Source organism: Acanthochromis polyacanthus, chromosome 13 (genome assembly GCF_021347895.1).
Source record: "Acanthochromis polyacanthus isolate Apoly-LR-REF ecotype Palm Island chromosome 13, KAUST_Apoly_ChrSc, whole genome shotgun sequence".
NCBI classification, from domain to species: domain Eukaryota; kingdom Metazoa; phylum Chordata; class Actinopteri; family Pomacentridae; genus Acanthochromis; species Acanthochromis polyacanthus.
The window spans coordinates 7,757,051-7,783,152 of record NC_067125.1 but is presented as its reverse complement, the minus strand read 5'-3'; the positions used below and the strand labels follow the sequence as shown (position 1 = coordinate 7,783,152).

Sequence of the window (26,102 nt, the reverse complement as noted above, 5' to 3'; positions counted from 1 at the left end):
AACTGGTTAAGAAGGTGATTTATAAACAGACCTGTGTCAGAGACGCAGGTTTGATTCCAGCTCATGATCCTTTACTGCATGGGTTTCCTGTTTTCCTCTCTATCCCTGACAGAGGTCTGCACTCTCTGAGTGCTTTTCTAGTTATTTCTGATTTATAATTTAAAGTGTGTGTGTGTGAGAGAGATGAGTGGTGGAGCTGTGTGTTTTTTTCAGTATGAGCAGTTCAGAGGGATTTAAAGTGCTTTTTACAGAATATGTGACTGACCAGGCTCCACCAAAGTAACCTTCACTGAAAATTTCAACTAAATCAGTTTTTGGGTTTTGCTATGCACACACAAATGTACGCTAATCACCACATAACTCTGCCAAGGAACGCGACAGAGTATTAAATACATAAATTTTAAAAAATGGCAGTGTTGTTTAAATATTTTATATCAGAATCTGAATATGCAATGTGATATTACAGTGCACTGAATAATGAAGGCCATAGCAAAGCAAGGTTCAAGTTCTCAGAGAGAGCTTATTTGGAAAATGGAGAGGAAGCTGTACAATTTATGTCAGGTTGTGATTGTTCTCACACATGTACAGGTGCAGAGCTCAAGCTGGTACATGTCTCCACAGACCGTAGCTCAGGATGCTTAACCTCTGACCTCCACCATCCGGCTCTGACAGCCCCCCTACACCGCTCCCTGCTGGCCTCACGATGACTTTCCAACATGCCTTTACAGCGCACACACACACTGCAAAAACTCAACATCTTACCAGGTTTGTTTGTCTTATTTTTAGTCAAAATGTCTCATCCCACTTGGTTTAAGATAAATTCATTAACAAGTGACATTTCATCAAGATGGAGGGACTTGTTTTAAGACAACGCATCTTAAATGTCTTGTTAAGTCAAACAATCTTGAAATGATCTTGTTTTGAGTTGAATTTTACAAGAAAACTTGTCCTGCGGGTCAAATTGACCCGTTTTAAAGTTTGAAAATGTGGGGGGAAAAAAAAATAAAAAATTCTGATGTTAACATTTTCAACATTTTTGGGAAATCTTTTAATATTTTTGGTGGGAAAAAAGAAATGTTAAAAATGTTTCTTAAGAACATTCATAAAAAGATTAGTAAAAATCTTCAAAAAACAAAATCCTAAAAATATCTAAAGTGATTACATATATATCCGTAAAACTTCTGATATTTTCTTTAAAAACATTCAGAAACAACTCAACCAAAATCCAGTGAAATTCGCTGGATTTTGGGTGATTTCATTCTGAATGTTTTTAAAGAAAATATCAGAAGTTTTACTGACATATATGTAATCACTTTAGATATTTTTAGGATTTTGTTTTTTAAAGATTTTTACGAATGTTTTCTAAATATTTGCAAGAATTCTCTTGTCAAATTTGGAGGATTTTTTAAAATAAAACCTTTAAGGGAAACTTTTAAGGAATTATTGGAGTTTTCTTCCTGAAGGTTTTGCAAATTTTCAGAAATTTGGGGATTTTTTTTATTTATTTATTTTTGCTGATTTATTGGATTATTTTCAGACAAAGAAACAATATTTTTTGGACCCTGTAGATTAAGACAGGTTAATACATCTCAAATTAGGAGGTTACATGAAAGCAAAAACCTATTTTGAGTGAAAAACTATTTTTTAAGCATATCTGGTTTATCTTAAGACACCTAAGATTGATAATCCTGGTAATTAAAATAAGTTTTCCCAGCTAATTTTGAGATCTCAATATTCTAAATATATCTTTTTTTATAGCCATTTTTCACTTGTTCTATTGGCAGGATTTTTCACTTATTTCAAGGTAAAAGTTCCTTGAAATATTTTTTTTTCTTCTTGTTTTGGGAGCAACATTTTTTCCAGTGCACTGAAGGTCAGCGGGTGGTGACAGAGGTGCTGTCAGCCAGCTGGGGTTTGAGTGACTGTAGTGTAATAACGTGTTCCCACCAGCAGAGTGCAGTACCAGATTTATGTGTGGGTATTGGAAAGAATTCTGCTGCCCTTTGGCAATGTGTGTGTTCCTGATTCAGGAGTTTGCACATGTGTACATCTGTGAATGTGTTTACGTTTCAGTCTGTCTGCACTCAGTGTGTGTTGGTGCGTTAGTACATGGGGAGGCATGTAAAGCACAAAACATTACTGAGCACATGTGGTGAATAAGAAGGAAAAGAAAAGGAAGCAGCGTAAAAGAGAAATGGCAAAAAGACAACAGGAAATTAAAGAACACAAAAGGGGGAGATGAGAGGAGAAAGAATTTAATGAGGAAAAGAAATACATCCGAAGAAAGAAGGGTGGAAGATGATGATAAAAAGGTAAAAACACAAGAATGGGGAAAGCGAAAGAAAAGCTAAGAATTAATGTGGCTTGTCAACCCTCTGACCCATATGAGAACAACTGGGAGGAGAGAAACACAAAGAGAAAGAGGGGAAGAAAGCTACAGAAGTGGAAAACTAAAATCCCAGGGACTGGAGATGAAAGATATAAATGCATAAAGGGAGCGAGGGTGGGATTATTAGGGGAAGCTGGTTGGCAACACCATCCAAAACAAACCCACAGGCATTCCCTCTTCTACCAACAAACATCTTCTTTATTTTGTTTCCACACCATTCAATAAATACAAAATACAAACCAGCTTCATGTTCATAAACGACAGTGATAGAAAAATCCATAAAATATTGCTTAATTCAAAACGGGAACACCGTAAGCAGAGAAGCAGTGAGATCAAAGGGAGTTGGTCCCGGCACCTACATGAGTGAAACTGAGTAGAAATATATTCTTACAACAAATGAAAACTGCAGACTAGATGAAGAGACAAGTAGCAACGCTTTTTCAAGCTTTGTTATTGTTTTTTTAGTCATGAAACCCCACCTTGCCACCCACTATGTTTACTGTCTTTATTGCTGATTTGTCATATTTTAAAAAAAAAGAAGAAGAAGAAAAACACACTTGTTCTCTCACACATTCACACAGATTAAACTTTCTTCACTGCCTCCAGTGAGAGCGGTGAGAAGCTGCAGTAGCTACAGTATGGCTGTACTTCAAAAAGAAGCCCTGTCGATGAAACACAACTCGCACAATCCGACCGACCGACCGACCGACATTTCAAATCCAGCTGCATTTCACAAGAGTCCTGTTGAACAGCTGTGTTACTGCTGCAGCTGCACCGCAAGTCCACAACTGTAACTTTTGAAAAACTGAGCAACAAGAAATTCCAGCAAACTCCGAAGGCAGGAAGCAGAAGGCAGCAGGTGAATAAAGTCTGGTTGGTCCTCTACGTAGCTTCATCCCTTCACTTAATTAGTCCTTTATATCCATTTTCTTTTCTCCTGACGTAGCTGCTCCTCTCTCCTCGTTACAATCCTGAAGCTGATAGCAGGGTGGGTGTCGGGTGAGGAGGGAGGACAGAGGTGGGCAAGGATCCAGCTCTGGGTTTGGGTCCATCTGAGACGAAGAGGAGGGGGGTTGAATAGCTGGAGATGGGTGTCGGGCTCCTATTAGGCGTGTCCCAGTGGATCAGTGTCTCGAGGTTCGTCTTTTCTCTGGAGCCTTCAACATCAGGTCATCGTCATCTCTGTCATCTGCAGAGAACAGAAAAAGGGTTTTGGTGCTATGGTTTGATATTTACATTGTGCCAGTATTTCACAGCTTCAAATAAAACCTTTTTTTTTTCATGCCAGTGTGGAAAAACTCGGAAGGAGAATTTGAATCATCATCAGCCAGGAAAACTCTCCGGTTAAAGCCAGAACTTTTAACCACATTAGCAGCAACCAAAAGCAACATTCTGAGAGGCTGTATAACCAGGATCTGCAAAAGGGGGGTCCTCTCTTGTATCAGAGGTGGACAGTGGCTTATATACTGTCCAGATCTGTCAGTGTGTGTGTGTGTGTTTGAGTGTTCATTGCTCACCAACACATTCAGGACAGCACGAGCCATCTGTGCGGGTGATGTTGGAGCAGGTTATTATTGGACATTGCTTCCTCTGACACTTGGTCACACCGTGCTGAGGAGAAAAGGGGAGAAAGATGAAGGATTGCTGCAAACAGTGCATGCAATTAAAAGTCATTTGTTTGTATTTCTATTTATAGTACCATATACCTGACGTGTTAAAATGTAGGCTAGCACTAAAGCTAACTGTTCTCTCATTGGCAGCTGAGCATGCTTCAGCTCACCTTAGCAGAAAGGACAAAATGCTGAGGACCTCGCTGTGTGGGAGCACTTTAAATTTGAGGGTTGCAACACCAAAGCAGTGTGCAAAATGTATGGTTTGAACGTAGCCTAGTGGAGTGACAGAGCATGAAAACTTGCTGGAAGTTGTAGGCTTTTGTTTGATGGCATAAAAACAGGTCCAAACTAGCTAGCAAACTCAGCTTAGATAATGTCTGTAGTTCAGTCATTTTGAAGAAGATCAGAATATTAAGAAGCAGAATATCAAGTATAAGAAGTAATGTGCTATCATTACTCGTTATTAACCCTTGTAGCCCATTATTAAGTTAACTTTCACTCAGTAAACTCTGGACTTGCTGAAATTACCCTCACCCTCCAAATGTTTACTACTTGGATCGACTGGGTCGTATTTCTTGGCATCCCAATACTTACATCACACCAGCAGTTGATGCACTTCATCTCGCCCACCAGCGGCACCCAGGGATGCCAGCTGTCACTGTTCTGGTAATAGTTCTTTCCAAATTTGCAGTGTCTCGGGCCATCTGCTTGCATCATGTCGCTGTGCTCCATTCCAGCCGGGGTCCTGTCCTCGTCTGGACACTCCTTACAGCAGTCGGAGGGATTGCGTCTCACCGGTTGACTGCAGGTCAACGCCGGACACATCACCTTCTCACAGTGAACCTCCCCTGTGGACCCCTACAGATACAATCCAGCAAAAACAGCAGGTTAGCAGTAATTCTTCTTTTCAGTGCAAAATGTAGCTACCTTGTTGCTTTTTTCCACATAAGCAGTTTTAAAATTCCCCGAGAAAGAACTGATGAGATATGTATTCATGGCTCTGCTACCTTTGAGTCTAATACAGATGAAATGATCCATTAAAAGTCTTTGAAAAGTAAATCCAGCCAGATGTGAGTGGGTTTATTGAGGTATATTTACCTTGCAAGTGCAGACAGCACATTTAATGTAGCCAAAGGGAGGAACAAAGGGATGCCATGTGGTTCCTGGGGCGTGCATCTTCTGGTCTCCTTCAAAGTAACAACCTGAGAGAGACGAAGCACAGCAAGACAGTCGGCAAGAAAATCCCACAATGGTTCGCAGTTAACTTCCATCCGTGTGCACGCTGCACAGATTTAATGGATGAAATGCAGTATGGAGACATGTAGAAAGAAAAATTAAAATAAAAGAGAAATGGATGCCAAAGAAAGCTATAAGAGAAAAAGGAAAGTGACAAAGAGGCTGAATCAGACGTGGTACCTACCTTCAGGATGCTCTTCCACCCTCTCTGGAGCTTTCATGTCCCTGGGCTCCCTTTTCTCTGTACGGGAAAAGGGAAATGGATGCATAAAAACAGAATTAGTTTTATGCTTTACGATCACTGTAGGGAGTACTTTGGAAGTTTACCTAAAAGAATAACATGTCCACACAAACCAGGGACTCCCATCCAGTATAAATCCTCATATTACACACAACTGTGACCGTCTTACCATCACAGACTGGGCAGCACTTGTCATCGGGCTGAATGGTTTTGGAGCAGCTCAACACTGGACAGATGACTGGATCACAGATCACTGTTCGCTTCTGCAGAAAAAAATCCAGAAAGATGATGAGAAGGAAGTTTTATTTGTAGCCCTTACATGCACTTTCAAAGACGTCAGACAAAGGTATTTTCCAGCTTCACCTTAAATGCTTTGACATTCCAGCGCAAAACAAGCATCCATGTTAAATAAACCATTAAAGAGTCCATTTAATTTCTGCCTCTGTGTTTGTTCTTCTTACCTGGCAGCTGCAGGAGGAACACTTGTCGTAGTTGGGCGTCCACCTGGAACCATGAGCGTGGTGCTGGTTCTCAAAGAAGCAGGTATGGGGGTCTTTCTTCAACTCCTCGGGGTCCATTTGAAAAACATCATCAAACTCAAGTTCATCCGTGTCTGCCTTCATCCCAGACTCACAGTTGTTTGGCACATGGACCTGGAGAGAGGAAATGTGTGGGAAAAGAAAGAAAAGTGATCGATAGAGGGGGGCAGCATGAGAAGAAAAACAGAGAAGGAAGAAATGTGTGAAAGAAAAGGCAGAGAAAAGGAAGGTTAGGACATAAGAGATGGGTTGGCCACACCTGACTCAAGGCTGGTGTCAAGTCGACTTGTTAAGTGTTCCTAAATGGAGGGTTGCTGTGGACCCAAGCAGATGGCTGTTTATGTGTTGGACCTGCTTTCTATTAACATCTTGAGCCTGCTGTTGTGAGCGCGTGGTTGGTTGTGTGTGTGTGTCATCGCCTTCCCTGTTAGTACCTGGCAGTCTACAAGAACTCATCAACCACTACACCTGCAAAGCTGCAGCTAGGTTTGTGGGCGACTGTGGTCTGCGTTTGTGTGTCTCTAAACCCCAATAAAATTCACTTTTCATTAGAGTCTCTCCAGGCAGACAACACCTGCCAGTGAAAATGTGTGTTTTTGTGGGCGAGTGAGTGCTAAACGAACTATCACACAGACACGTAAACACTCAGATGGTAAAATGAAGCCCCAAGGACGACTGCTATGCTACTGCTGTTTTTTTTCTGTAATGTAATTACCAGTTTAAAAAAAAAGTCTGGCATCTACATCTCAGATTTCTGAAGTTCTTGAGTTGACAGCCAAAAATCAACTCAAACATGAACAATTTCTGCAATTTAAAGTAGAAAATGTCTTATTATCTTTATTGCTTTAATTTCTAGAAGACAGTTTGTAGGAAAGCAGCCCAGCTTCACTGTTTTTTGGTATTTTACTGTGTGGTCGTCAAGTAGCGGCATAGTAGGATAGGAGAAATCACTGCTGTAGTAAAACGGTTATGCCACATTTCACAAACCTGTTCTCAATCGACATATATAAGGCTTTTATTTATTTATCTGTTTAGGGTTAATTTGCATTGATGATACTAATATTCATAACTTCATAGCTTTTTCACTGAACTCTCAAAGCTACGTCGACCCTATTTATTCTGTCTGAAAGGGGAAACTGAACCCTTCAACTAAATGATTACAGCTTGCAAAGAAACAGGTTTGTCTGTCTAGTTCTGGTACGTACATTAAGTATCCATAGATAAACCTATGTTTAAAAGCACCATATGAATGTAGAAGTGGTAGCGTTTTCGTTCCATACCCGTCCTCGTATTTCTCCTCCAGGGTTCATCTTGGTGCTGACTTGGATGAAAGCTGTTCCTTGGGCCAAGTGTTGCAGTAATTCAGGGCTGATGTCTTTTAACACTCCCTGAGCCTGAAGGAGAAAAGAAAAACTCTGTAAACGTGTTTCTTTAGAATGCATTTGATGCATTTCTTGCATTTGTGTGTCCACTGATGTACCTGTGAGCCGTAGAAGCCGGTCAGCAGCCTCCTGTGTGAGGTGCTGCTGTCGTCCATCTCTCCGATCTCGGCCAGGCCGTGGAGGTGGGCGTTCATGCTGATGTCGTCGGCCCTGCTGAGGCCGGCAACAACTATCTCATAATGCAGGTGACACTGTTTGTCCACCGACACCCAGGCGTGGCCGGAAGCTCCAGTTTTAACTGGTGGTGAAATAAAGTGGCCAGCGAGAGGGATGGGCAGCTCTGAAGGAAGAACACAAAGTAAAATGAGATGGATTGATATATTTTAAACATGTCATGACCTCTTCATTGCCATTTCCCTCCCTTGCCTTCATCGATCCATACCATGTCTGGGCGCCTCGAGGCCACTATACGGCAGGGCCTTGATCAGCCCTCTCAGCTCCCCCTCCTGGCTGTGTACCGTGGCCACGTTAATGAAGAGTTCGTTCTGCAGCAGCATGTGAATGTGTCGGGCCTCCAGACGACTCCAGCTGCCCACCGCCTGCCCAGTGGCCTTGCTGTATTCTGGCGTCAGGTCGTAGAGGACAGAACGCTTGTTTCGTCGCCGCGGCTTCAACTCAATACTGAGGCCGACGACATCACTGGAGAGACCTGCGACCTGAACCTGGAGGAGCGGCAGGCAGAAGTGGTTTTGCTTCGTGTTAGTTTGAGCTCAAGTGTGCAAAAGACGTGTACGTGCCATTGTTCTACTGTGATTTATCATGAATCTGACTAAGAGAGAAGGCACACAGTAATTGTAAGATTTATCTAACTCTCTGGGGTTGCATCAGTCATCCACGATTGCAACAGTGCTCACTTCATACGTTATTATTACATCTGTAACAGATGCTTGTAGGGACTTGCTTTAAAAACTGTCCTGCAGTGTGCATTTCAGGTGGTTAAATGAGCCACTTCATGTTCTTATATTCCATTCAGGGGCTTAGTAGTCCATTATGAAAATCCAAAAATAATTAAAGCGATAATTTGATGTTTTATCCTCCAATTTAATGCCCTGATCTCTTCTCTTGAATCACCAGCTACGCTCTTCAGTACTGAACTGTGCACCAATTACATTTACAAAACGGTGTATTGCTGATTTATACACTCAGATAGAGAATAAAGTTGAGATTTGCACTGGGTCCCAAGCATTTAAAAATCTACTGCAACACATAAGCAACCTTCAGGGAGATCAGCGGAGAAGGTGTCTAGATAGTGTTTTAGGGTTAACTCTGCTACATGAAAATATGTTTCCACTTTTCTCCTCACTTGGCAACATGGAGCAACTGAAAAAACACCAAGAAATGGCGTAAATATAGTTTTGACAGAAATAGCTCAGTTTTTAGTGTAATATGGACTTCATATGTTGAATGATTCAAATGTTTTTGTCTGTTTTTTATTTGAGTCCTTGAGCTACAAATGTGAAAACAATATTTGCACAGAACCAGAAAGGACTACGTACAGTACTGACAAAAATCTACACAGTTCCTGTTTGCCTGAGGCTACAAATGCAAAAGTAATAAACTTTTTGCATAATTATTTGTGGAGGAAATTAAATGATGTGTTGAGCATACATATTCAAATACCCATGCTGTGCTGAAAAAAATATTTATCACTTACAGTTCTGAATTTACACACCCATATATACAGTTATATAAAGAGAGTCCAAGCCCCAGTAACAGAACAGAATATCTTAGATCCCAGAGAGTTAAGCAGGTAATCCAACATTTACAGGTATTGACAGATAACTATCAAAACTTTTACTTGTACGAAATGTCTTAAAATATGATAATGAATTACATTTTATTTACTGGCTATGTTTGTTGTGGTTCTTTCTTATTTTGGATCAGCTTGATTTGGGTAATGTGCACATTCACCATTAATGATTTTAATGTGCGGTGGCCTGGCTTTAAATTGTTTCACCATTTTAATCACATTTTTGAAGAGAATAATCTACAAAACTCACCGACAGAATGTTGCTAAAACAAAAAAAAGTGAATTCGGCTTGTTTCCATCACTGCTTTGGAACAAATAAACAATGCTGTGTAGTGACGTGAGTGGATGGCAGCACAGACCATGTCACAAATCTAATAAACAATAGAAGGAGCTGAAAACAAAACCAGTTGTTTGTCAACTGCTACAAATAACGCACGGAACAAGGGAAAACAAACAAAACTTTGGCAACATTAAGAGAAAAATGAAGAGAAGCCTTGTTTTTAGTCTGGAAAGTTACACAATTATTGCACTGGACATGTTTCACGCTGTCCAGAATCTGACATACATGTCAGAACTTACTGGAAAAAAGTTTTCATTTCCTATGAAGCACATTAACTTGAGCGTGTTTTTTTTTTCCACATTTTGATATTTGTATCACCTAATTCTAATGTGATACATTCAGTTCAATTCAATTTTATTTATATAGCGCCAATTACAGTCACATCAAAACGGGAATAAAATATAGTCTCTATTTAGTATCTAGTTGGCATTTCTGTATCATCAACCTGACCAGGTGTGACCCAAAACATAGCTAAATATGTTCCCACGGCAACCTAAGCCACACCTCTGCAACACTTAGTACATGTACCAGTGTTATTGTTTTACCACAACAAACCACAAACATGGAATATGAAAAGAAGCTCTTAAGTAAAATACACAATCTTTTTTAAAAACAACAATCTTGCTCTGGAGTGAACAGACTCATACCTGGTAGTCCAGTGTTCCGTTATCATGGAGGCTGAAGACGGCAGATCCCACGCCTCCTGTCTTTCCTGGAGTCAATGCATCTCCACTGGACATCACACTCTGAATAGCTGAGCCAAACAAAGACGGATCAATATCCTGCTCACATTACTTATCTAAAACCATCACCTCTCCCCTCGGACTTTCCCTCCCTTAAACCATAGTGCAGGCTGACAGCATGCAAGATGAGGCAATGATTTCTGTCATGTTCAAATTTTCTGCTTGGTTGAAGGAGGGGAAAGAAAAGGGGCACATTACATTCCCTCACGCTGTGTAGCCACATATACACTGAAACCACATACCCATAATGTCATCCCTTCTCTGAGAAACAGTCATTGAGGAGACAGATTCAATTGAACCACTAATCAGGAGGCGTGTCTGCTCGTGTAACTGTGTGCGAGACCTTGGCCCAAAAGCATACATATAGCTGCAGACACACATACAAAAACCCACCCAAGGTTAAGCCTTAGAATGAGGTAACCCATGCTGAATGCAGCAGGCTTAGAAAGATTGAGCTGAGAGGACAGGAGAGAATGAGTAACACAGAAAGATGACTAAAGTATCCAGAAAAATTTAGAAAAATGACACAGAGACAGAAAAAAAAAAAGCCAGCAAGGAGGAATGACGCTACGGCTACACAAAGAGGACAGCCGATGATGGGATCGAGACCTGAAGGGAGAGACTCAGAAGGAGAGCGGGAAAGAGGAGGAGGAAAAAGGGGAAAGGAGTGTGTTGGGTTTGAATTCTTCACACATAACGTCAAGCTGTTAATCACAGCACTGGAACACCGGCATGGAGAGTCAGGTCCAGCAGACTGTGACCTTGGCAGCACCGGTGTGTGAGAGAGACTGTGTGTAAACATTTTAAAAACAAGCATCTTTACGTTGATGTTTTTGCGCGTGTGAGAATAAAAGCGACTTTCAAAACAGTTCAAAGCGCTGGAAGCATCGACGTTCCATGTTCACGTTCAACTATGCGTCCTGTGGAAAGACCATGTGTGCATGCTTTAACGGTTTCAGACGACTGGGCTGTCCACAACATTCCTGAAACCTCTTTCTGTCTCTCACACACAAACACACACATGCATACACAGTGTTGGTGGGCCACCAAGTCAAACAGAAGGTCTATAAACATGGTTTTCCCCCAGCGATAAGACTTGAAAGAATGGAGAGAGAAAGAACGAGTATTTATAGAGGAGAATGACAAAAACAGTCACAGATGGACGAGAACAAACCAGCTACGACACAAAGCACGTTCTTAGCAGCCTCGGTGTCTGTTGCCTCTGCAGCACTGACTGGCATGTAGACGAAAACCTGTTTTCATTTCACCTGTTTGAAGGTGTGTGATTGCAGGAGCACTTACTGTCACAGGATTTTCTGCCAGTGATGAAGCCAGAGATTTGTCTGGTATCTGGACCCTCCGTCGCCACAGTGATTTCCAGCTGACCTCGAGATAACCAGAACAGTTCGCGGCTGTTCAGGTCTGTCAGCACCTCTGCAAAGTCTGGATCCTGCACAGATTGAAATGGTTAGTACAAGACCAAGACAGTATGTGTGGGTCAGTAAGTGGATAAACCGTACAAAACCAAATTCCGCTGTAAACAAATACCTTTCCAATACCAGTAATGAAAATGTCACATTAGACCGTTTAGACACAGTTGACATGATGTTGGTACAACACTGACATGTTACCAGAGTAACCAAATCCCAGCTTACTTAGATGAAACACAGGCTGGTGAGTTGTTTCCAACTAAAATGAGCATTTTTCTACAGTTTATACTAAACAAAGATGAGCTGAGCACAGAGAGCAAAACAGATCCCAGGATAGTGAAACGTCCTCAGCATAAAATAAATACCGCAGTCACTAAAGCATCACAAAATCAGAAACCATTAAGGATGCAAACGGTTCAGCTACACAAACCTGAGGCTAAAATATGGGCTGCATTGCCGAAACATGTTTCATACTGAGAGAAGTTTAATGTCAAGCAGGCAGACTGGACTCCAGAAAGACGTTGAGAAATGCTGGATTAATAGAACAGATGTACGAGCGTGTTGAAGAAATGTTACTTTTATGACCTAGGGGCCGCAGTTCAATATAAATATACATGTACCATAAATCCACATAGCGAGGAGCCAAAACAGAGCGGGAACGGAGAAGGGGCTGGACAGAGGGGAGGTGACTTTAAATTGGGAAAATGAATAGACAGAATAATGAGAAGGAAGCAAAGTGCAGAGGGATATACTGTATCGGGGTGTCGTGTAAATCAGGCAGAGCGTTAACACCGTCAGGACTGCTTGTCTAGGTGTGTATTTAGAGTACAAAAATGAAATTATACATGCTGCTGTTTTTATGCGTCTTTTACTCAGCAGCACTTAAAGTGAGTCAGCAGATTGGGTTTCAGCATTCTTCCCTTAAAGTACAGTTTGAGGGGACATGTTTCGGTTGCTGAGCTCAAACTTTGCACATATTTTTCACGGACGATCTCTCTCACCGCTAGGCTCGAAGAGGCGCATCGGCCCTTCACGCAATTCCAGGCAGAATTAAAACCAGACCCGCCTTTCATCACTCCTCCTTCCCCCTCCCTCCTTCCTCCCTCCATCCATCTCGGCCCACAGACCACTAACCACTGACATGTGTGAGGAGTGTGTACGCAGTGCATCCTCTTCGTCTCCCTGCCTCCCCTCTTCCCTCCGTGTCTCATCCCTCGCTCACATCTGTCTCCCGAAAAAGCCTCACTTGCTCACTTTCTCTCCTCTTTGTTGTCTCCTCACTCTTCCTCTCCATCCATTTTTCTTGTCACGTCTCAGGGTAGTTAGCTGTGATCAGAGTGGCGGCGACAACACTGGTAGGATGTGGTGACAAAACCACATCCGTCTCCAACAAGGGGGTGCAGGAGTGTGTCGCTGTGTCATACGTTTCCGACTGAAAACAACTCTGCTCCTCCTCCAGTCACCCCTTTACTCCGTCCCGCATAAAGCTTTTTTTACCTAAAAAGTCCTGGTTAGATCACTTGGTGGTGATGGATTTCTTCCCAAATAATGTGCAGAAAATGCTGAATGTGTCTATTTTTTGACATTTTGGTACAAAATACCGACCAACAGCTATTTTTATTCTTTAAAAACCCCATTGTGGTCAAACCGTAGATCCGCATTAACCCTTCAAGTTCCAAACAGGCTGTTTATTTTTTTTTCTCACTGTGGGCCCATCTTTATTGCAATATATTATCTTGCATGTCTATAGAAAAAGCACCACCACGGCTAGTGTTAGAGACAGCTCATAAATGTTTTTGGTCAGCATACAATGTCATGATGCCATAAAATCATACAAAAAGAAAAACTAAAGTTTAATTTTTTTTTTATATATTCAATATATGTAATTTGGTTTGCTTTCTACAGGATCTGTTTAGCACTAACAATATGTATATTTTTGGCAAATTTTTAAATGCTTTGATGAAATATTACAATTTTAACCTCAGATTTGGTTAAATTTCCCAACAGAACTGCACACCAGACATGGTTAGCTCAAGGGGCGTCTATTTCTGCAGTCTCTCAATGATAAATGGTGTCATTTTGGCAATTTTTTAAAAAGATAGCATGCTTTTCAAACCCGTCGGCAGGATTTTGGTTGGTTCTGGTTTTGGGGTAGTGTGTGTAGTTACTCACATGAGAGGTGATGTTGGCTCGAATCTCTCTCAGGATATGTTGGCGGTACACCAGTTGGACTCGGATGGGCACCAAAAGGGAATCTGAGGAAAAGAGACACAGAGAGAGACAGTTTTCTTGAGGTTACTCCTTGATGTGCTCTAATTTGGGGAGGTTTCTTCTTTGAAGCATTGAGATGTGTAGAAACTGTTTCCCAGAAAATGACAGAGCTTTTGTTTAACTTTTATGCTGGCAGGAATGATTAACTGAGTGAACTGAAAACCTTAATTTTCTCTCCATGCCATTGTCACTGTTTTCCCATACACTGTTACTTCAGCTTTGGTCTCTTCCCACTGTTTGTTTTTCTCCTCCCTCCCCTCTCACCTTTGCCTTTGTGCTTGATGAGGCCTTGCAGGATGAGGATGAAGTGGAGGTTGTTCTCGGAGTCACTCAGGGTCAACATGGCAATTCCTCCCATGCCTGAGTTCTCCTCCTCTGATGTCAGTATTGAACTGAATGTTTCTGTACATAAGACACGTTCACATTACTATTTGCATTCTCTTACAGGGCGTCTATAGTGTAAACAAAGCCCTCACAGTTTAGTTACATTAATACAAAGATTACATGAGAACATATACAACTGAGCTGCTTTGTAAACAGTGAATTTACTGTGTACAAAACCACAAAGACAAAGGCAGAGACTTGTCTAACGCAACCATGAGAAGACTAGAATATCCCAGACGCATACACACCAGCAAACAGCGCCCTGTGTTTGATGATCTTTCCCTCCACTTCTTCTCGTCTGCTGGTCGATGTAGTCATGCTGATCCTCATCTGCTCAGACTGCAGCTGTCGCAGGAGAGGCTTAGCCATGTTCTTCCATACTCCACAGATCTACACACGCACACAGACAGAGACGAATAGGGACGTTTCAGTGATATGGCAGCGAAGACGAAATTGCAGACGAACATGAAACCCGGAATATCAAAAGCATTTTGTATGACTTGCTCTCATGAAAAGACATTTAGGCAAACAGACAACCACAGCTCCAAACAGACACAGAAAACACATGCACATCTGCTAAACACATCAAACTATGTGATTGTACTCTCAACCCCAGGCCGCAAAGCTTCAACATAAAACCACAGCTTCTCCCTGAGAGCGGAGGGAAGAAATGTGGCAGTGTGCCGGCACCTCATAACTCAGAGTTCAGGGGTAATCTCTATTTTAATTAGCGATACTCTCTGTCCCCCTGCTAAGCAGTGATGTAACATGTGAAAAATTCTCTCTTTGCAAAAGTTTTGCTCCAGCAAACCTCCTGCTTGTTCATTTTTAGTGCCAGAGTGTTTTCTCTAAGGTCCTCTGGTGCTTGACGCTGACATTTATCTAAAAAATAATAACAGGCCAATTTCTAGGGCTTGTATTCAGGGGGCTCCTGCCTTGCTGACCAGAGAGTTCGTGTCTAAAATAGAACGTGGAGCTGTGTGTATTTTGGCAGGAAACGGTGTGTAGTGATAGTGTCAGGCCTGAGGGAGTAAGTGCACACATATGCATGGTCACTACTGTGAGAGCAACATATCAGTTTACTGATTTATCAGGATAATATTAGCCCTTTATTAAACACCTCGGACCTGATGGTGGTGTGACTGCACTGACACTGAGTTTGACATGTTTTTGAAACAGCCAGTGAAACAAAGAGGAACTGTCACTGTGTGTATATGTGTGTGTCTGTTAGTGTGTTTATCGTTTATTATTGCAGGGTGAGTTATGGGAGAGGAGTTCAGAGTTTGAGCACAGAGTCATGGGGTGAAAGCATTCATCATGCTGGTACTTAATTTCTCTCTCAGGAGACACACAGACTCACGCAACAGAAACAAAACAGAAGCATAGGAGGTGATTTCCTATTCTTATAACGTCTTACCATGTCTGACTGTCCCCTGGGAACTCTGTACTCAAAAGCAGTGGTCCCATCGGAGTCCAGGAAGACTATTTTACTGGGACGGCCCATTCTGGAAAGTCAGAGTGAGACGTGAGTGAGAGAAGTGAGGGAGTAAAATAGAGACACATATTGAATGTATGAGGGCATTTTCCACTGTAGTTTTATAGTTTCACTCTGCTGATTGCCAAAAGAAATAGTTAAACAACAGAATAATCTCTAAACACTTCAAGATTGTTTGGGACAAACAGGAGTTGAGCTGAAACTTTGGCATAACACTGATAAGATAAGATAAGATAAGATAATCCTTTATTACTCCTCAGCAGCAGCTGTGCACAGTAAAGGTAATAATTATAACATAATATCGACATGATATACAGAGTGAAGGATGAAAAATGAATATACAGAGTATTACTACACTTTAAATAAATGACATCAGCAAAAGTGATTTTCCTGCAGCTGATCACAAAAAGAAGAGAATGACATCTTCATAGACCCAAGCTAAAACAACAACAACAAAAAAAGTAGATGTTTCTGGTGTGATAAACTGAGTGATTTACTTTTGGTATGTGATGGAGAAGGCCAGGCTGTTTCTGGTCAGAACAAAGCGAACTCTGGCAACAGCGCTGGAGCTGGGCAGCCACGAGCCCGTCACTCCTGTCAACACTGCTACAAAGTCTGCAGAAGGAGAGGAAAGTGCTCTTATTAATCTGTGCATGGATGAGTATGAAGCCTTACAAATCCTGAAAACTTTATTCTTGCAGTCGTAATTATGTTTAATAAGCTGCAAGGCTTCCATTGTGTTATATTAAGCTCTGCATTTTGTGGATCTGTCTATGGGAGTTCAGAACTTACCAGTTCGACTCTCCCCGGGCCCCACATCCTCAGAGCTCAGATAGGATCTGTCGTTGTAAGATTTGTGGAGGTCACCCTCCTTCTGTTTGCCCTTCTCGTGGAAATACTCAAAGCTGTCCAGAGCAGAGTCAGTCTGTTTTCTGTCACCTAAACCTGCAAAAGAAAAAACGGTTAAAAAGGTTGAGATACCTGCTGGACAGCTGTAGGTTTGTCTGTAGGTCATGCATTAACATGATTATCACTGCAAAGTATACATAACTATATTGAATATATAATAACTTTGAATTGACAGTGGTCTCAATCACTTGTAATTTATTTTTATTTGGTTAAAAAATATGAATTTCCTCTATTATTGTTATCTGAAGGAAACACAACTAGGAGTAAAAACAGCTATTTTTAGTTTGTGAGAAAAACTTTTAGCATCTGTCTTTGAAACATTGTCACTATCTGGTACTAGAAAACATGTGAACTGACACATTTATAAACACATTCTGTCAAAATGTTCTCCAAAGTCTGGTTCACAATTGAAACTCAAATGTCGACTGTTATGAGTCTGGATAAAGAGTGTGAAGTGATGGATGATCATTAACGGATGGATGGATTTGTGATCAGAGGGAGGTCTGTGACAAAGTGAAGCTGATCAAGACGAGTAGAAACTACAGAGGAATGACCAAAGATGAAAAAAAAGAGAGACAAACAATGTCTGACAACAATTTCAATCCGGTGCTGCAAGCTAGAACCTCTTCTCTCTGTCCTCCTCACTCATTTCTCTCTCTTTCTCCTGTTGCCTCTCTCAGGGTAACTAACCAGGGGTAATTTTGCAGTTGATGAGCTTAAGGAGAATTGGGAGAGACGCTGGCGTGCAATCCTAACAATGACCCGCTGTTCCACACAAACTGCTGCGTGTCCTGATGTAATGAGTACCTCACCGCTTCACACACACACAAACATACGCAGCGAGAACATGCAGCGGTGCTCATTCAGCCAAATGCAGCTCCACTGACATGTTCCTGAGAAAGAAAAGCACACACTGGCTCTTAGTCAGCCAAAGACCATTTTCTGAGGAGCTCAGCTGGACTGTCTGCTTTCTTTCTTTGAGTCTGATTCACACACATGCACATACAACACACACATACACACACACACACACACACACACACACATCTCAAATCTCATCATTCCTCCCTCATTCCTTTGCTCCGCTGGGCACGCTTGAGGGCTTCTGGGTAGTGTCACTCTCACTTCTCCCCACTTAGCAATACTGTATCCTCAGGTGCACCAGTCATCACACACACACACACACACACACACACACACACACACACACACACACACACACACACACACACACACACACACACACATATGTATAAACACACAAACACACACACACCATTTTCCATCACTTACACAAACATACTAGGTGCAAGGGTGCCAAAGCTAAGACAAACACACTCAACCTTTTCCTTAAAACCTGACCACAGCACACACACAGAGTCTCAGGTCCGTCCAATTCTTGACACACACACACACACACACACACACACACGCACACACACAGCATAGTGCTTTCCCCACAGTGCTTTACCTTTACTTTCCATTCCATTACCAGACACACAGCATAGAAAAACAGTCAATCTGCTGAATAACAGTGCGGCATGAAGACCCACCCTGTGTGTGTGTGTGTGTGTATGTGTGAGAGAGAGAGAGAGAGAGAGAGAGAGAGAGAGAGAGAGAGAGTGTGAGAGTGTGTGAATGTGTGCAGGGGAGCTCGAGCTCCTCAATAAGGTGAAACTGTGTGTGCAGCAGTGTGCAGACAAGGTAAGAGGCTACGTGTGAATGAGGCTAAATAGATGGGTGGTACGAAGCCGGTTAGAGAAAATGTCGGTTTGATGCGGGTGAATGGAAAATCAATTGACTTGCTCATTGTATCCAACAGCTGTTGTGAAGGCCATCTAGCTGACCCAGGGGGGAGAGAAAAGAACTAAAGATGTGGGAGTGCAGTGGGGAATGAAGAAAAAAGGGGAAGAAGTAGAGAAGTCTGAATTAAACCAAGAATCAACAAAGACAGCGGAAAGTAAGTTATTGATGCGAGGAAGGCGGGAAAGAACAAAGAGCGATTCAGTTTTGCTTTTTTCCCCGTGAGGTTTTATGAGCCAAGCTGTGCTTGTTTGTTTTTTCAGCTGGCTATTTCGTATGCATTCAACACGACTACATTATGGATCACTCGTGAAAAAGCACAGGTCCTGGAAACCAGAGAGTAGCAGGTGGTGAGTTTGGGTCAGTGCAGGGTTACCTTGAGGACAGCTTTTACAGCAGTGACCCGGCAGCAGGACGGGATCATCACAGTCTGGGTCTGGACAGTCCTGCTTGATGTTCCTGCAGTTTACCTTCCCAAATACCTTTCCACGACGACTCTTTTGCTGCCAGAGGAACAGACGCGTTGAATTAGCGTTATTTAATGCTGCTATTGCACAGATAGTGAGCGAATGTGAAATGTGTGGAGTGAGAACGCAACACCAAAAGACTTACAGATTCGCAGTAGCACTGGACACAGTGCATGACACCGAAGGGCTCCCCGAGGTCTGGGTGCCACGTGTCTTCCAAAGAATAAAATCGACCTCCAAATGAGCATCCTGTAACACAAACACTGTTGATTATACATGGCAGTGTTCAGGGTCAAACACTGAGCGGTTATGATCACGATTCTTTGACTATTTCCAAACCAGATGTTGCCTTAATTAAAAGCAAAGTAAAATTCTAGAATTATTTTAATGTTGGCTGGAATTAAAGACAAATTAGCTTGAGGCAGTTTAAAATATGCGCTGGATTGAGCTCCTGGTATTTAAACGGCTTTTATTGGGTGTCAGAGTGCACTGCAGGATGACAAACTACACAAACCGGACCACTCTACTAATTTTCATATTTAACTACAAATAAATCCTCCATAGCTCACTGCCCAGGCATGTTCAAGGCGACCGAAACTCCCTGGATGCCTCATGAGTTTTGGGACTCAGCCTTGCATCCTGTCTCCTCTAAATGATCCATGAGCAGACATGGGGGAACCAGGCAATTTTCCACTGAAGGACTGTCAGACATTCCCAGAATTATGCACAATGTGGGCCAAACCTCGTTAAAATTTAACAGACATATTACAAATGCTAAATGATATGAACACTGCACATAATATGACAGTTTTGTTTTTGACTTATGAGGTTAACTTGTCAACTAAAGTACAAGAGCAAGACCATACTTGAACCGCAATTACCTGCCAACCCTACTTTTACCTGGTTAACACATCCAGCACTGTTTGTCTCGTCTCGACTAGACCAGGGGTGTCAAACTCATTTTCGTTCAGGTTCCACATTCAGCCCAATTTGATCTGACGTGAGCCACACCAGTAAAATCAGAGCATAACCGATACAAAGCAACAACTTCTAATGTTTCCTCTGTTTTAGTGCAAAAATGTTCACATGTAAGGAATTATCTTTGTATAAAACATTACGAACAACCGTGAATTTCTTAAGAAAATTGAGTTCAATTTCAGCAATATTATGCCTCACTTGATCGTTCACACATTACGACTTACAGATCACAGTGTGTCTACAAAGGCACAAAACATTCAGTCACAGCTATCTGGAATTGAATGATGCAGTATTTTACTTTATGATCAAACGACAAAAGTCAGACAAAAAAGATAAAAAAAACAACAAAAACAAGACAAAATATTAGAATAATGAGAAAAAAACAACAAAAACGAGAAAAAACGACAAAAAAGTGCGATCAGCAACACAGAAACAAAACAAGAAACAAAACAGAGACAAAAATTTTGACAAAAAAGTTACAAAGCGACAAAAGAAATATAAAAGCCAAAAGTTAGACAAAAAATGACGAAAGTGAGAAACAAAAAAATGGCTGAAGTGAGATTAAAAAAACGCAAAACAACATAAATGATAGACAAAAACAATGAATAAAGAAACAAAACACAAAATGACAAAAATAAGACAAAAATCGAGACAAAAAGCAAACACAAAAAGACAAAAACGAGAAAAAACGACAAAAACATGAGACAAATAACAAAAATCAGACAAAAAAAGACAAAATATTACAAAAATGAGACGCAAAAAGACAAAAGAGCAATGAACAATCTGGCAATTTACTTTTTGATTAAAGCATCTTGGTCGAGAAAATATTAAAATTTATAACTTACAATCTGCAGTTAATGTCCTCTCTGAAATTTTTACACTCTACAGTCATCCTGCAGGTCGGATTGAACCCTCTGTTGGGCCGATTTTGGCCTGTGGGCCGCATGTTTGACACCCCTGGACTAGACCATCCCCTCTCTCATGCATTCCATCTGTTACCTCAAACAAAGAGAAAAGACAGTATCTCCTCCCTTTTCTCACCTCCTATCAGTCTATCTGGGCTCATGTTTGGGCAAATCTCCACCTGAGACTGAACCTCCGTTTCCCAACCCAGGCAACCTCCACATCCATCCTCATCCTCATGTCCTATATACATCCCCATCACCCAACAGTACCAGTCCAAATTAAATCTGAATACTCACATTCTCCTTGCCTGTGAAAGTATTTCACCTTGAAATGAAACTGTGAGGCTACAGTGCTGACTGTATGTTTACATCCACATCAGATGTACAGTAGAAACCCTGTTTTAGACAATATCCCCAAAGGCAAAAAGGCCTATAATTCCCTCAATATTTACCCAAAGCGGTTGTGAACACCCTCACACGCTCCTAAAGCTGAAAGTCTGCACATTAAATTCACTGTTTCACTCCAAACTCAGTATGCTGGAGCAGAGCCACAGCTATAAAATACAGATCCCCATTCTAATATATAAGGCCTGGACTGTATATTGATGTTACGGGAGATAAAAATAGTTGTTAGGGTTATTATTACTACACTGCAATCATAATTAAGTGTTAGTCACGCTGAGTTGCTACAGGAGTATAGTTATTTTTGGTTAGGATGACTGGCCATAAGCAGTGTGTATGTGGTGTTCACACAAAACTTGATGTTACGTCTCTAAAGTCTCCAGTCTGATGGCCTTTTTTCGCTCACTGCTACCAACCTGGTTCACATTATTCTTTCATTAAAGTGACTACACACTTTAAACAGTCCAGTCGAGTTAAAAGGAGCCAAACTGTGAGCCGCTCACTTCGGCTGCCACTTGTGTCTCTGCTGAAATAAATCATCTCGGAGGAGCCAATGCTTGTAATGGAAAGTCGATTGATTACAGTTTCCAACGCTGAATTACACGTTATAAAGCGGTGGTTAACGTGGAGTTCCCACTGTTTTGAACTCCAGAGTAGTTACCTTATAAAAACCGCAATGAGCTCTGAACGTAGGGGCTTTCACACATGAATCAAAAGGCATTCACTGCGGTTATGACTCACATGTTTGCCGCTAGTTTACACATGAAGCAACCTGGAACTGAGAAGAAGTTTGAGGAAACTCACAAAAAAATTAGGTCTGAGCGAAATTACAGTGGGAGAAGTTACTTTTAGAGGCATGTGTAAATAGTTTCAAAACGTGAACTAGCTGGGCTGTCGGGTCAGTGAACTCAGGTCACAACCTGTCTGCGAGGACGCGCATTTAGCCAAGGCGCGAAGCTCAATTAGAAAATTTGACAATTTAACTTTTTTTTGTATTTTTTAAACACAAGCACATGTAAATTTTAATGAAGCTGACATTAATAAGAACACTAGTGTCTTTACTAATATTCGGCTTAACATTAATATTAAAAACAAAACAAAATCTGCAGTTTGCACACAGTTTCTTAACTAGTGCTCGTTGCTGCCCTCGTGAGTTGAAACAGCACAGGGAGCAGGACTAGGTGGTTTGGAGGCTTGGAAGTGTTGGTCAAATGAATGCTACGTTGTATTGAGAATTGAAAACTGGCTCATTTCATATTATTTAAGGGCATTTTACAGTCGCACAACGGCTTTAGTTTAAAAAAATAAAGGCGACACTGAGAGGCAGCCTATAAGACAGCAGCAAAACACCCTTCCAAAGAGTGTTTTGCTGCTGTCTTATAGGCTGCCTCTCAGGAATACTGCACATAACCCAACAGGAATGCTTTAAACTGTAGAAAACACGTTCAAAGATAATATTAATGGTGTTCTGGTACCTGTCAGGCCTTTGGAGGGCAGCGGTTCTCTCTCGGACTGGATGGGCAGAGCGGCAGACTTGAGCCGCGAGGCCGCTCCGGTGTGCGGCCACCACGCGCAGCTCAGCACGCACAGCAAGGAGCGGAGCGCGCGGGGAGCGAGCATCCCAAAGCTCCGCAGAGTAGCTCCTCAACACACCGAGCACAGCCGACACACCGAGAACAGCGCACCGGGACGGACAAGCGCAAGAGGCCGGCTTATATCCAAACGTCCGCTGTCATCCGTTGCAAGTCCTGCCGCTGTGAATCATCCGAGTCAGGCAGAAGTTTTTCCGAAGGCAGCGCGCAGCCAGCTGTGGCTTTCCTCAGTACCAGCAGACTCTCTGTTTTATAGCCCTCTGCCCTGACAGCTTGAAGCAGCCACCGGCCGGAGGGAGGAGGAGGAGATGGGTGAGGGGTGGGGGTGAGTGATGGAAAGGGAAATCGACGCCCCTATCATTTCACTAAAGCTAAAGACATGGAAACGAGCCTGCGTCTGATTCATTATGTAGAAAAAGTTTATTGCACTGTTTTCAACAGAAATTCCAGGGACAAAGTGGGGCCATAAGTAAGATTGGTAAAAGACACAGAAATGTTCCTAATTAGTATTAGTTTTGCAAATGCTATTTTTAAAGTAGTTGTGAAGATAATATGGTTTCCCTCTAGAATGTTCTCCTTTTATTCATGTGCATAAAAGCAGATTTAAGAGGGGGATTGCCACAAATAGAAACAAAAATATGAAAGGAAGTAGAAGATTAAAAAAACTGTAAAGCAGTTAGAGGCACATGGAGAAGACACAAATTAAATTGTGGTTAAATTGACCAGAATGGAAAAAAATAAAGCATCTGAAACTTGAAATTTATTGTAGAAGGACCTCCAGGTCAGTGTGTCCCCGAATGTTGCAACAAAACCTGCTCCCATAATCACATATCTGTTGTATTTATCAGTAAAATTGTAAAACCCATCATGTTGAGACTTAATCCGTGTTGGTTTCCTGCTCACTTGTGGGACTTCTGTTCATATTCTTGTCTTGTATTCTTGTTTATCTTGGTGGTAGCAGTGGTAATTGGTGCCAAATGCTCTCTCAGACTTGTAGGACTTCTGCCCTGACTGACTGCAGCAGTGCTCGAATCTCTGAAGGACCTGCCGGGCCTGTGGAGTGCCACATTTATCCATCTGACACCCATGAAGCAGAGCTCAATGAGAGCTCCTGTGGAGAGAAAGCGTAGATCTCCAGATGATGTACAGTAAGGAATTTGTGAGTGTCTGCTTCTGTTGGCTGCTCTTATTTTTCCAAGTGTGTTTGGATGGGAGACTTAAGTGACTTAACAGAAACAAGTGAAAATAGCTGAAATACCTCAAGGCGAATTTGTCCTGGCCTTCTGCAGCCCTGTGTCCTCTGTGGAGACCTCGCTGTGTTTCTTTTGGCTCGTCCCAGAGTCTACCTGGACGACTCTACTTAAAATCCCATTTGTTTTGACTTGCTTGAATTTGTAGGCTCTCTAACATGCGTACAGGTGCCAAGAACTATTTAACCTCAAATCTTTCAAATCGCACAGAGCCCAGTGTGGAGCTTCACAACATCAACAACAAGTGAGATTTATTAGGACCTATTTAGATCTGGGAAAAGTTCCCATCAAACAAGCAAAAAAAAACAAAAACGCAGTGATGGAGTAACAGACTGTTCCTCACAGTGGTCTCTTGGGGGTCCAGAACAAACCCCTGTGGTCTGAGTTTACATTACTGTAGTGCTGCTAGTTGGTGATTTATATCCTAGAGTTCAGGAAGGGTCATGCTTATTATGTCCCTGAGATGTTTGGAATAAAGGAGTGATTGATTGTGGATTTTGGAGAATAATAATAAATTGTAATGGTTATGACAAAGTTGCCAAGCTTACTGTATTCTGTGGTTTCTTGCAGTATTGCTCCTTATTTTTACCGTTTATTTCCATTAAAGTCTCCAAATCCCACTTTGAGAACCACTCCAGACACTTCTTTGTATTTTATTCAAACTCTTCTACTCCATTCACAAACAGGCCACTGGTCACCATCAAGAACCTCCAAATCTTGGTGCCTTTACGCAAAATCGTTGCGTAAAACGGTGCCAAATCTCTTTGGTTTTGTGCCGAAAGCGCAGGTATAGGCGTGAGCGCAAGGTATCATTTTTATTCATGTGTCACGTTATGGAGCCATTGGAAGCCACTTCCATCCGAGTGTGAGGATTAACGCGTCCCCCTCCACCTCCCTACGAAACCAGCAGCAGCAGCACCGCCTCCACCCCCTCCTCCGCTCCAATGGGAGTCGATGATGGCCTGTTTGTTCTTCATCATGAGGTGATAAGCGGCGCTTTTGTTGCGCTGCACACGGTAATTCATGAAGCAGACTGGATGCTAAGTTGTCTATTGGCGCTAACGAAACCCAGTGCAGTCGCATGGGATGTTGGCGGCGGAGTTTTATGTGTATTGGAGGCGAGTCCGGCGGAGTCTCTGGGGAGTTTATTTCATCCCAACAGCTTATCAGAGACGCAAAATCTCTCATGCATGTCAAGCACTTATCAGTCGGCACTCATACCTTTAATCATAGCATTTATTTCGATTAAAGTTGGCTGTGTGCTAAGTGCTTCTTACTGATTTGAGAAAGTCTGCGAGCACTTCATCAGAACGCTGCTTGATGAGATAGGCACTGTTAAATCACCAGATTTCCTAATGAAGTTCGGACTTGTAAGTTCCAAAAAACGCAGAATGTTTGGAATTCAGCCACACTATTCGTGCACACTTTATCTTTTGGAAATAAACACACGATTTGCATGGTGGACATGTTTATATTGATAGCTCCTAATCTTCTGATGGCAGTGAGATCATTTGCAGTGATTGAACGTGTAGATAAATCTATCGGTCCCTGGACTCCACTCAGCTGTGTAGGGTTTCAATTTATAGGGTCGTATCATGGTCAAAATCTTTCATCAGTGAGTGATGATTTTCCTTCTGAAAACAATGCTTTCTTGGATTGATCCATAAACTATAAATCTCCCAGAGGTGCGGGTTGAAAGAGAGGGGCTGAGAGGAGTTGGGCAGATACGAGGGACAATGAACTCATCTGAGATTCCAGCAAACATTACAGCGCAGTAAAAATCGATTAACCGTGGATGCGCATGTGGATGCTTGCAGTTTTACGAGCTTGTTACGATTCCGATCAGAATGAGAAGCAGACAGGGCGTCCATGCTCTGTTCTTTTAGTATTCCCGCTCCACGGTCGAGGATCTCTCCGAGGAGA

At 42.0% G+C, this 26,102-nt stretch overlaps 1 protein-coding gene across 1 annotated transcript; it reads right to left on the bottom strand.

Moving 5' to 3' along the window:
* Positions 1-2,566: 2,566 nt before the first annotated feature.
* chrd (chordin) lies at positions 2,567-23,204 on the bottom strand. The gene is made up of 21 exons (XM_022205741.2): positions 22,813-23,204; positions 19,198-19,301; positions 18,962-19,088; positions 16,666-16,818; positions 16,371-16,488; positions 15,796-15,883; positions 14,627-14,768; positions 14,259-14,396; positions 13,896-13,978; positions 11,596-11,743; positions 10,198-10,304; positions 7,843-8,122; positions 7,499-7,740; positions 7,299-7,412; positions 5,941-6,132; positions 5,649-5,742; positions 5,423-5,479; positions 5,101-5,204; positions 4,597-4,860; positions 3,907-4,000; positions 2,567-3,578 (listed from the first exon to the last, which is right to left on the bottom strand). Exons 1-21 carry the CDS (start codon positions 22,955-22,957, stop codon positions 3,514-3,516), a joined length of 2,859 nt encoding a protein of 952 aa, XP_022061433.1. The 5' UTR covers positions 22,958-23,204; the 3' UTR covers positions 2,567-3,513.
* Positions 23,205-26,102: the final 2,898 nt, after the last annotated feature.